General features: G+C 41.0%; 1 protein-coding gene across 1 annotated transcript in view; it reads right to left on the reverse strand.

Annotated features, from left to right (window-relative positions):
* Positions 1–4362: 4362 nt before the first annotated feature.
* Positions 4363–12019, reverse strand: part of LOC124789233 (facilitated trehalose transporter Tret1-like) — a 63388-nt gene continuing 55731 nt past the window's right edge. The window contains exons 4-5 of the mRNA XM_047256527.1: positions 10935–11043; positions 4363–5215 (exon numbers count right to left, since the gene is read on the reverse strand). Of these exons, the coding sequence (XP_047112483.1) occupies positions 4902–5215; positions 10935–11043 (423 nt within the window). The 3' untranslated portion in view covers positions 4363–4901. The remainder of the gene's footprint in view (positions 5216–10934; positions 11044–12019) is intronic.

Genomic DNA, 12019 nt, shown 5'->3' on the forward strand with positions numbered 1-12019 from the left:
ACACTGTATGTTAATATAACACGCAACGCAGTATAACGTTATATTTGGCTTTTCCCGTGACAGGACTAAATGTTCTGCTGGGCAGTTAATGGTAACGTTCTTATCGTTATTTCCGCCTGTACTTGTGCTCCAAGGATAAGAATATGCTATAATATCTGTAAACTTTTTTATGCCACTCATAAAAGTTTCTAACCAGCAGTAATCATTCGCAACAGAGCGTCTTTTTATTAATATCATACAAGTAGAGACATTTTCTTGTCTTTATTTTTTTTTCTTCCGCTTGTAAAATCTGAAACTACGGAAACGTGACCAGTGAAAGCAAGACAAGACTGGCAGTTACCACTCACACGAGTACTTCTTGGAACTTGTTGAGAAACGCTGCCTTCTGAACGCCAAACTCTGCGTGATGCTCTAAGACTTGGGCTTCCGTTAAGGGAACAGAGTGAAAACAATCCTGGAGATTACGCAGCAACCAGTCTTGCATAGGATAGTAATCCAAAAGTGCTTAAACAGTGTAATCCAGCGAACTGCTGTTTCGTGGTGCTAGTTTTCAATTTGAGAGTCACAGTTCGGTAGAATATAAAAGAAATTTGGGAGAGCAAATAACTATCATTCTAGGAAAACTGTAAATGAAAGAGACTTTCACAGCAAGTGTGAGATTCAACTACGTTCAGAATTTGCGAGCCCATGTCCAGGCGATGCTGACTGCAAATATGAAGAGTACATCTCCTGCTCTTGTTTTAAAAATCTGAAGAATCCTGTCAAAGAACTAGAATTTAATAAAGATTAAAGAGAGAAGGGTGGATTTGTTGGACAGAATCCATTTGTATTACCAGATCTGTCTGAGCAAAGAATACAGTTTATAAAAAGCAGAGGAGGTAGGCAGCTGAGTTAAGAAGACTTTCTGAATGCAAACGGAGAAGGAAGGGAGAATTAACATTAGAATTACCAGATCTGACTTAGCAAAGAATACAGTTTAAAAAGCAGAGCAGGTAGGCAGATGAGTTAAGAAGAGTTTCTGAACACAGACGGAGAAGGAAGGGAGAATTAACATTAGAATCAAATGAAATTCTTTTCCCCAAAGAAGATGAAGAGACAACTGCTGTTAAAGATGAAGAATCTGAAGATCCTTTTCAGATATCGTATGATGAGTCTGACGTACCTTCTGGTTCAAGTACAAGTTAGTATAAGACATTCTAAATGCGCAGTGTTGCAGTGCAAAGTAGTAGCTATGATTTCGGTCTACGTCCTACAGCTACCATTACAACAGCTGCACATTTGTATGCTGGATTAATTACCGAAGGAGACAGAAGACTTGTCGTTGATCAGAATAAAGTGAAAAGGGCCGAAGAAACAGTCATGAGATCACTTGATGAATAATTTCATGTTCGATGCAGGATAGGCAAGATTGAATGTATCTTCTTTCATGTATGGCAAGATTCCATTAAAGTTCTGTTACAAACAGACAACTCAAGTCATCAGTTGTGAAAGAAGAGTAATACATTATTTGCAGTCAACCGTATTGAAGTTGTGTTTGACATTTAACTCCAGAGAAAGAATTGACGAGAAGGAAACCTGCTGAAATTATTGCTAACCATCTTTTGGATTTTTAAAAGAAAACCAGCGTTGATATAAGTTTGCTGGCTATTGGTGTTGACTCAACGAATTTCAACACTTGTTGGCAAGGACGAGTCATTCATTAGGTTGATACAAAGCTGAATCATGAACCCATATGGTTGATTTGTGCTCTTCAAACCAATGAGCTGCATGCCCGAACAGTTGTCTGGGAAAGCTTTGTCTAACAACAAGTGGAGTGGTAAGGTTGGCAACATGCTTGACAGTGTAACAGAACTTGAGATCAAACCCTCATTTGTCAAAATATCATTTCCAGTGTCTTTGGTTCCATTGGGTGACACTGTTGTCAAAGATCTCTCTACAGATCAGGCTTATGGTTACAGAATAACTCAGACTGTAAGGGCAAGTGCACTTACAACTGATCTGACATTATTAGAAATTTGTCCTGCAATCCACTCTTAGTAGCAAACAACTGCCAATAAGAATTGCCGCATATACGTTTCAAATCATGACCTTAAAGGCAACAACTTGAAGTCATTACAACTGCTTGCAAAATACATTGTTTGCGGTTACTATCCCTGCTGGGTGAGAAGCTGCTAAAATCCCCAAAGATACTTATTTGCCAACAATCCTAGATTAATCGTCGCTCGAATTTAGTGAAATGGAGCTTCAGACACTTTTATGCTCGGAAGAGTTAGAAGAAAGGAAAGTAGTGGTCCACAACATAATTGAGATGAAGAATGAAGACGATAATATACCAGGAGACCTATCTGCTCAGCCTTGGAAAATACCTGCAGTAAATCCAAGTGCAATTTCACTTTTGGAGCTGATAAACTGCTCTGAGAACATTTTTATGAAGATCCACTTACTTGTAAACTCAAACTGGCAGAAATAAGAAAATTTGTTCAAGGGCCAAGGCAAATTCCGAAGTCGCCATGCCATGGAGAGTCGATAGAAAGGTTTTTGAAAGAAGTGACAAGGTTTTCTGACAAAGTGTACGCTCATAAGAAACGAGAAGGATACATTAGAGGATAGGAAGCAAGAAGAAGAATGATGTCTAGGAATGAATCGGTGCAAGATTTGATGAATATTGTTGGTTGAAGCTTTTTACGTTTTTCTCAATGTGTTTTCAGTGTTTGTTTGAGTTCATTAAACCAGTTTTAGAGCAAATTTTGGTGGAATTTATATTAATTTATGCCCTTTTGTTGGAAATTTCAATATATTTTGTACTTTAGCAGAAATTTACTGAGCTAAATATTTATCTGCAAAGAAAATCCTTTTCAATTACGATATTACACATCAAAAGGCATATTTTTGGACACTCTCATTCACAAAAATCACAAAATTGGCGTTGTCTAAAGGGTGAGGTTCACATGTGAAACACACCACCTATAGTATTAACACTGCTACCTAGTCAAGGAGCGACCTGTCACTGTCACTAACAAAGCATTTTTCGACACTAACTCGTATCGCTTCATCAACAGAATACTGATATCACAATTAATCAAACTATCAAAGTAACTCATTCTTTTTTTGCATTTCTGTCATATTTGATGGGTGCTTCGTATTCCACCAGAACCACCCAGAAGAAAATTCACCCTTCATATGACAGCTTTTATTTACTATTATACGTTATCGATTTTTCAAGTGGAAATAATTTCTGCAACACACTATTGATAAGCCGTATGGCCATCTGTAATTTTCAGCTATTCAATTAGAGTGATATATACAAACATATAAGCTCATGTATTTACACAGTTACATTTACAAGGTAATTGTAGTACACTGGGGCGCATTGTACATATTTAGATCTTATAGTATGTGTTAATACTGGTCATTTATAAAATAGAATTACAAAAGAACACAATTAACCATTGCTTACGTTTTAACGTACTTACAAAATTCTATCCGTTTGACACATCAGAAACTGATTGTGGCAGGAAGAAACGAGCATGCATTACGTGATGATTTTGCATACGTTAAATAATTATGTAGACACTCACATCGAGTAGGAGCACAATTTGTCTTCACGAAGTGCAAAACGTATTGCTTTAGATCTATAGCATTTTGAACAACAGTACTCAAAGAGAACAGGCAGTACAGTACAATACAAAAGGAACCGTTTACTACACATGCTGTAATAAAATTGCTGTATCTGGTTGTCCACTGCGAATTGAGCGTATATTTTCTCGAAATTTTATTTTTATTCATTGAGAAAGGTCCGTTTCTTCCCATAATATCCGGCATGGCATGTGCTGTTTATGATGACATACAATCGTATATTTACACCAACGCTTTTAGTACCTGGGAAAAAGTTTGACCGAATTATCAAAATATCTCAACGCGAAAAGAAAATATTTTGTTTACCCTAATAACCTGTTTTCTTAATTGTACATATGACGTAGATCTCTATTATCAGAAGAAAGTCATAGGAGCTAAATGAAGAGAATCAGGGGTGAACAGTGATCTTAAAAAGGAAATAACAATAAGGAAGTTGTTATTTGGCGGAAACCAGAGCGCAGAATTCCAGACGTCAACGTTTCCATTTAAATTTCTCGTTATTTGCATCAAAATAACGGGCGATACTGAAAGCTTTTGCGCTGCTGGTGCAGGACCGTTGATGAAAATGTAAAAAGGATGTTGTAGAGTATCGTTGGTGATGTATAAAATGTAGTAGTCTTTCGTCAATGCTATCTACGTTTCTTCTTCTTTACATGCAAGGTTCGGCCAGTACAACTATCTCTTGCATTGGTAGCACAAGACAAAAAAGTTGTTCTAAATTATCCATACTGGAGTACAGAATGTGTCATTTTGACACTGGAAGTTAACTACTAGCGATACATGGAAGACATTCCACTGCCATAAAATATCTTTGCAGAGTTCAATGGCTATAGCTTAGCATCCCGATGACACCTTTGGAGAAGGAGTTCTGAGTGTGGGAGAAAGGAACTGGTCGTGGCGCTGATGGGGGGATCTTTCTCAAAGTCAATTCAAGTCATCTCGGTTCCAAGCGAATGTAATTAGACAGCTACGTAGCGTCACGTTCTGTCGTAAATGTCGACTTCAACTGTTCACACTTTGAACTATCTCCCTCTGAGCCACTACACGTATAGATCACGTCTAATAATGAAACAGACGGTGCATTTTCTGTGTTCTTACTTCTGAAATAATTCCCTAGTAACAGCGTTGCATGCTTCTTCTTCTTGAGGTGCTCCATCGAAGTATTGGCAACTCTGGACATAATAACACAAGAAGAGGCCACTGTCTACTAACACTTCCACATAACGAAGCAGCTCCCGGCACAGAATATCCCACAACAGAGTTCTCTAACTACCGATCGCTGGCAGCACAGGTCCGACGGGCGCGCCCTTCTCCTCGCCGAGCATCTCTTGTATTTCCTCAAGGGTCTTCCCCTTCGTCTCCGGCACCACAAAGTAGACGTAAATCATTACGAGTAGTGCGCATCCCGCGAACACGAAGAAGGGACCCCCGTTTCCCACTGCGAGGGCGATGTCTTCGTAGAACCTGGTGACTATGAAGGACATGAACCAAGACACGCATGCGGCCATCGGCATCGCCACGATCTTCACGTTGGGTGGGAAGACTTCGCCAGATACCGTGAATGATAGGGAGCCGTAACCTGAAACAAAGACACCAAACTCTACATACATTGTGTCAATACAGATTTTTTTTTGCATATACAGGGTGTTACAAAAAGGTACGGCCAAACTTTCAGGAAACATTCCTCACACACAAAGAAACAAAATATGTTATGTGGACATGTGTCCGGAAACGCTTACTTTCCATGTTAGAGCTCATTTTATTACTTCTCTTCAAATCACATTAATCATGGAATGAAAACATGCAGCAACAGAACGTACCAGCGTGACTTAAAAGACTTTGTTACAGGAAATGTTCAAAATGTCCTCCGTTAGCGAGGATACATGCATCCACCCTCCATCGCATGGAATCCCTGATGCACTGGAGAATGGCGTATTGTATCACAGCCGTCCACAATACAAGCACGAAGAGTCTCTACATTTGGTACCGTGGTTGCGTAGACAAGAGCTTTCAAATGCCCCCATAAATGAAAGTCAAGAGGGTTGAGGTCAGGAGAGCGTGGAGGCCATGGAATCTACCAATCTATCGATCACCGAATCTGTTGTTGAGAAGCGTACGAACACTTTGACTGAAATGTGCAGGAGCTCCATCGTGCATGAACCACATGTTGTGTCGCACTTGTAAAGGCACATGTTCTAGCAGCACAGGTAGAGTCTCCTGTACGAAATCATGATAACATGCTCCATTGAGCGTAGGTGGAAGAACATGGAGCCCAATCAAGACATCACCAACAATGCCTGCCCAAACGTTCACAGAATATCTGTGCTGATGACCTGATTGCATAATTGCGTGCGGATTCTCGTCAGCCCACACATGTTGATTGTGAAAATTTACAATTTGATCACGTTGGAATGAAATCTCATCCGTAAAGAGAACATTTGCACTGAAATGAGGATTGACACATTGTCGGATGAACCATTCGCTGAAGTGTACCCGTGGAGGCGAATCAGCTGCTGATAGTGCCTGCACACGCTGTACATGGTCCGGAAACAACTGGTTCTCCCGTAGCACTCTCCATACAGTGACGTGGTCAACGTTACCTTGTACAGCAGCCTGACGCTGACATTAGGGTTATCGTCAACTGCACGAAGAATTGCCTCGTCCATTGCAGGTGTCCTCGTCGTTCTAGGTCTTCCCCAGTCGCGGGTCATTGGCTGGAATGTTCCGTGCTCCCTAAGACGCCGATCAATTGCTTCGACGTCTTTCTGTCGGGACACCTTCGTTCTGGAAATCTGTCTCGATACAAACGTACCGCGCCACGGCTATTGCCCCGTGCTAATCCATACATCAAATGGGCATCTGCCAACTCCGCATTTGTAAACATTGCACTGACTGCAAAACCACGTTCGTGATGAACACTAACCTGTTGATGCTACGTACTGATGTGCTTGATGCTAGTACTCTAGAGCAATGAGTCGCATGTCAACACAAGCACCGAAGTCAACATTACCTTCCTTCAATTGGGCCAACTGGTGGTGAATCGAAGATGTACAGTAGATACTGACGGAACTAAAATGAGCTCTAACTTGGAAATTAAGCGTTTCCGGACACATGTCCACATAACATCTTTTCTTTATTTGTGTGTGAGAAATGTTTCCTGAAAGTTTGGCCGTACCTTTTTGTAACACCCTGAATAGGGCGAGCCAGAACTCTACCGACAAACTTTCATAGATGACAGTATGCACCAAAGCACGAACAAATATCTAGTAAACATGGGATCTAACATGCTTACGCTAAGAGCTATGAGCACTTTCTGATCTTCAGAACTGTGTAACACGTCTCTTCTGCTGCAAGGTCTTTGCTTTCCTTATTTCGGGTGGATGTAGTACGGACCAACCAGAAAAAGACAAAAACAATAAGAAGCAGAAGAAATGAGACTAGCGAGAAGCTTAATATCAAAACGCGATCACGGAGTAGGCGTAGTTAATGAGTTGTACGAACTTGGAAGAAAAATATTCTATAACGGACGAAACAAGAAGGCCATAAAAACAGTCTAGCACCACCAATGAGAGAATTCCTGACGAAAAGGAATTTACTGGTATCAAACATAGGCCATAGGAAAAAAAATTCTGAGCATGTACGTTTCGAGCGCAGCACTGTATGGTAGTGAATCATGAACAGTGGGAAATTAGAGTATAATCAAATTGTAACGGTTTTGGTTGTGATGTTACAGAATAATTTTGAAAATTAAGTGGCCTGATACGATAAAAAACGAGGAGGTTCTACCCAGAATTCGCGAAGAAAAGAACATATGAGAACGAAAACGGGATGATAGGACATCTCACCGAACGTCCTGCATGGTACTAGAGGGAGCTGTAGAGGGGGAAAACTGCATGAAAAGGCTAGCGCAGGAGAGCGATTTGTGGCGATCCGCGTCAAATCAGTCAAAGTGCCGGTGCAAGCAAGGGTGTGGACCAAAACAAGGAAAAAAATATCCAGTGAATGTGGGCTATAAAATGGGTCTCTTAAGATCTATGAGCACTTGTTTAGTTCAAATGGTTCAAATGGCTCTGACCACTATGGGACTTAACATCTATGGTCATCAGTCCCCTAGAACTTAGAATTACTTAAACCTAACTAACCTAAGGACATCACTTGTTTAGTAGAAGAGATGTGTTTCCCAGTAGCGAAGATGAAAAACCTTTCATAGTCCTAAATGTACATACTGTAGAACCCACGTTTACTGGATTTTTTTGTTCTTGCCCATACTACCTGCTTCGAAAGTTTTTGGTGGAATCCCGGCTCACTTTTAGACAAACGGTCCTTAAAATAACGTGTCACATATTCCTACAGAAGCTAGTATTGATCAGACACTGAAGGAAAGTTCCTGCAATTACTTGTCCGGAAACCAATACCTGCTGAGATATGGACCGTTGAAGACATGCAAATACCAGCCTCCATTTTATTTATAGGTGAGGCAGGACCCACAAAACATAACCTAGCGAATTACCATAATACGTCTCCGTAGGCAGATGCAAATCCTCGACCAATCATGGCGGTGAGCCATCGGGGTCGCTTCAGTATCAGTGTATGTACAGGAACTGTTAGTGACAGACTTACGGGGCCTTACACTTTACCAAACAGGTTAACAGATGTCGAGTATCACCGATTTCTGCTCAATAAATTATCACTTCCAATGGAGAATGATACCATTATAGAAAGACGGCTGTGGTTCTCGCACTACAGGGTAGGTCGATGAGGTCCTGTACCATACACTCACCATTCACCGGAATTGAACCCGTGGGATTTCTGGCTGTGGGGACATATAAAGGCATTGGCGTATGCCCAACCAATCGACAATATGCAGACGTTATAGGAGTGTGTGACCAAAGCATGTGACGAAATTCGAACGGAATCTGTTGTTTCCGAAAGAGAGCATGATTCCCTGCCAAGAAAGGCTGAAGGATGTGTCAGAATGCGTGGTAATGAAATGCAAGGCCTATAGTGTCTATTTCCATGTAATAAACCAATGGGAATGAAAGGACAAACTGACCCATATCTGAACAGGTATTGGTTTCCATTCATACTTTTATAGGGACACTAGATGAGTGACTGGCATTGCCTGGGAATGTATTTATTCCTGTCTTCTATAAGTCCATTTCCTCCCTTCCCTTCCACTGTCCATCTCCTCCTCCCTCTCTTAATCTGTTTCTCTCCCCCTCCTCTCTGCCTATCTGCTTCTCTACCTTCTGTCCATCTGCTCGTTCCCCTTTTGTCCATCTCCTATCCCCCTTCTAGGGTTAATCTTCTCTCCCTCTACCTCCTCCTCACCCCGTCTTTCTCCTGATCCCCTCTATCTTAATTTACCTCCTCCTCCCAAAATCTCTGTCCATCATCTTCTCCCCCTCTTCTTGTTCCTCTCCCCCTACTCCTCTCACTGTCCAGCTCCTCCTACTCACGTCTCTGTCCATCTCTTCCTCTTTTCTTTTTCCATCCATTTCCTTCTCTCTGAGCATCTCCTCCTCTTTCTTTTGTCTGTCCATCTGCTCCTCCCTCCTCTATCGATATGGTCTTTTCCCCTTTGTCTATATCCTCCTGTACCTTCTATCTGTCTTCTCCCCTCTTTCTCTATCCATCTTCTCCTCCTCACTCTCTGTCCACGTTCCTCCTCTTTCCTTTGTCATCTCCTTCTCTCCCATCTACCTGCCCATATCTTCCTCTGTACTGTCATTTCCTCCTCCTCCTCTCTCTGTCTATCTCCTCCTCTTTCGTCTCTCTGTCCATCTGCTCCTCATCACTCTGACCATACCCCCTCTTTTCCCCTCTGTCCATCTCCTTCTCTCCCCTTTCTCTTTCCTTCCAGTCCCTTCTCTCTCTACATTATCACCCCTACCCCAACAGGAGGTGCTGATTCTTACTCCCCCAGTGTTTTTTTTTTTTTTTTCACATAGCAAGTAATATCGGCTTGTTTAGTTGAAATCGGTCCACGGGTTTAAGAGGAGTTTCTACCCACAAATGTTGCAAATATTTCACAAATATTTAACAGATTCTACACATATTTTCGTACACATTTGACCTACATATCTAGCGGATTGCGCCCTGCAGTTTCGTATCCACACAGCTCGCTGTTTATGACGTCTTATCTCCTGAACTATGTGTTGTACATAATTTTAAAGGTACATTCAGTGGTATACGTGAACACTGTTTGCAAAATGTGTTACGAATACAGGTCGTAATAAAGAAGGAAGAAATTAAAACCTCATGCCTGATATAGCAATTTTATTGTATCAACAGTGAAAATATAATAAACCACTAGCCCTTTTTCTTTGATCATTCACGTAAACATGTCATTATTAAAAACCTAACGCAAAACTGACTCTGACTCTCCTTCTTTTCAGTACATAGCCCTTTGCAGAATTCCTAAATAGCACCTAGCGAAGTGGCGCAGTTGTTAACACACTGGACTCGCCTTCGGGAGGACGACGTTTCAAATCCGCATCTGGCCATCCTGATTTAGCTTTTCCGTGATTTTCCATAAATCGCTTGAGGCAAATTCCGGAATGGATCTTTCGAAACAGCACGGCCGACTGCTTTCCCCATCCTTTGCTGATCCGGTGGGACCAATGACCTCGCTGTTTGGTCCTCACCCCCAAATCAACCAACCTAAGTAGCATTGTGCCTACATTCAAAAACAATAACCGAAAAATAATGATGATGCAGTTTTTAATCAAGGACTGTCTTTAAGTAAACGACGTTTTTTTTAAATTACTACAGTACTGTACTACATGCACCTGTATTGTAAATAAGAGAAGTAATCGCAATAATTATTTTTCTACTAACTTACATTCTCCATTCACGATTAGAATTTCTACCCTCTCTTCGTTGATGTACGGTGGATTCACAAAACCCTTTGACTGACGACGCGGTTGACGTAATGAGTAGTGCGCAATTTCCTTTTGTTTCCATTTATTTGCTTTCAGTTCCAGTATGTGCACATGGTGATACATTTTTGAACAGGTGTTGAGGAGCTGAAGTGGATTACCGAATAAAAATGTGGGGTGCTATTTAAAAAAGACGTACTGCTAGTCATAGTTTCGTAATTAAGTTACAAGAAAGGTGATCTTGTTGGTTTATTTCCATCTGATAACTAAGTAATATTTGTAGTATAGAAACATTTTTTACTTTGCTTCTAGACAAATGTTATTTTGGTGGTCAAGATGAATAGTACACCCTGTATAAGTTAATGATGATACCAGTGAATGAGGATGGTATTGCTGATGAGCAACTAAGAAGCTCACCTGGCGAATAGACCATAATGTAGAAGATTAGGGCTGTGACGGGAATCCATCCGATGCTCTCCACATCCTGCTTTGCGTCGCTTAAAACGAAGAATACGCCCAAAGGAATCTGCAACATGAGGATTTTACAAATCTGTGCCATAAAGGCAACCATGGTGAATGATTTGCATGGTCACAGATGTAGGAGCTGTAATGCAGAGGAAGCTAGACTCCAGTATTCCTTCATTATTATTTATTAATGATCATGTTCGTTGCAAGTCAACCAAGTAGCTACGTAAGCCTCTTGTTTTTATCTGAACCAGGATTCTGAAGATAGCTAACACCGACAAGCGCAACAATGGGTCAATAAATGAAGGAATATTCGATTTTACTTTTCTCTGCATTACGATTCCTTCATCTGCGACCCATTAAGCAAATAGCAAATCGCGCAAATTAAGGATTTTTCTGCACAGGAGATACTTGGAAACACATTGGATTTTTAACGATAAAGGGTTGTAAAATGATATTTATTACTGAATGTGATCTACTTTCTGCCCAGTACAATTTATACAATTATTCTTTGGCTGTCTTTAATTAAGCTACCTATTTCGAGGCTATACTCAACTCGTAAGTCCTTACAGTTGTCCAAATAAGTCGACAATGGAATCGCACACATAGAAGATGCACAGTGCAAACCAACTTGTGACCAATTTAATGGTGTTTCCTGTTCACAGTATACGGGATGTCTCGAATAGCAAACATCGCTAATGTTTCGTAGACATTTAGTGACAATGAGAGACAATTTTGGTAAAGTAGGCAACGCGCAAAACATACTACAGTTAAGCTTCTTAACTTTTAATGTATACTGATATTTTATTTCATGAGAGTGTACGTTCCATTAACGATGCACTACTGGTAATAATGTCGAACGTTCAAAGAGTGCAGTGGTTCAGATGGCCCTGAGCACTATGGGACTTAACTTCTGAGGTCATCAGTCCCCTAGAACTTAGAACTACGTAAACCTAACTAACCTAAGGACATCACACACATCCATGCCCGAGGCAGGATTCGAACCTGCGACTGTAGCGGTCGCGCGGTTGCAGACT

This window comes from Schistocerca piceifrons, chromosome 3 (genome assembly GCF_021461385.2).
Source record: "Schistocerca piceifrons isolate TAMUIC-IGC-003096 chromosome 3, iqSchPice1.1, whole genome shotgun sequence".
Classification (NCBI taxonomy): Eukaryota; Metazoa; Arthropoda; class Insecta; order Orthoptera; family Acrididae; genus Schistocerca; species Schistocerca piceifrons.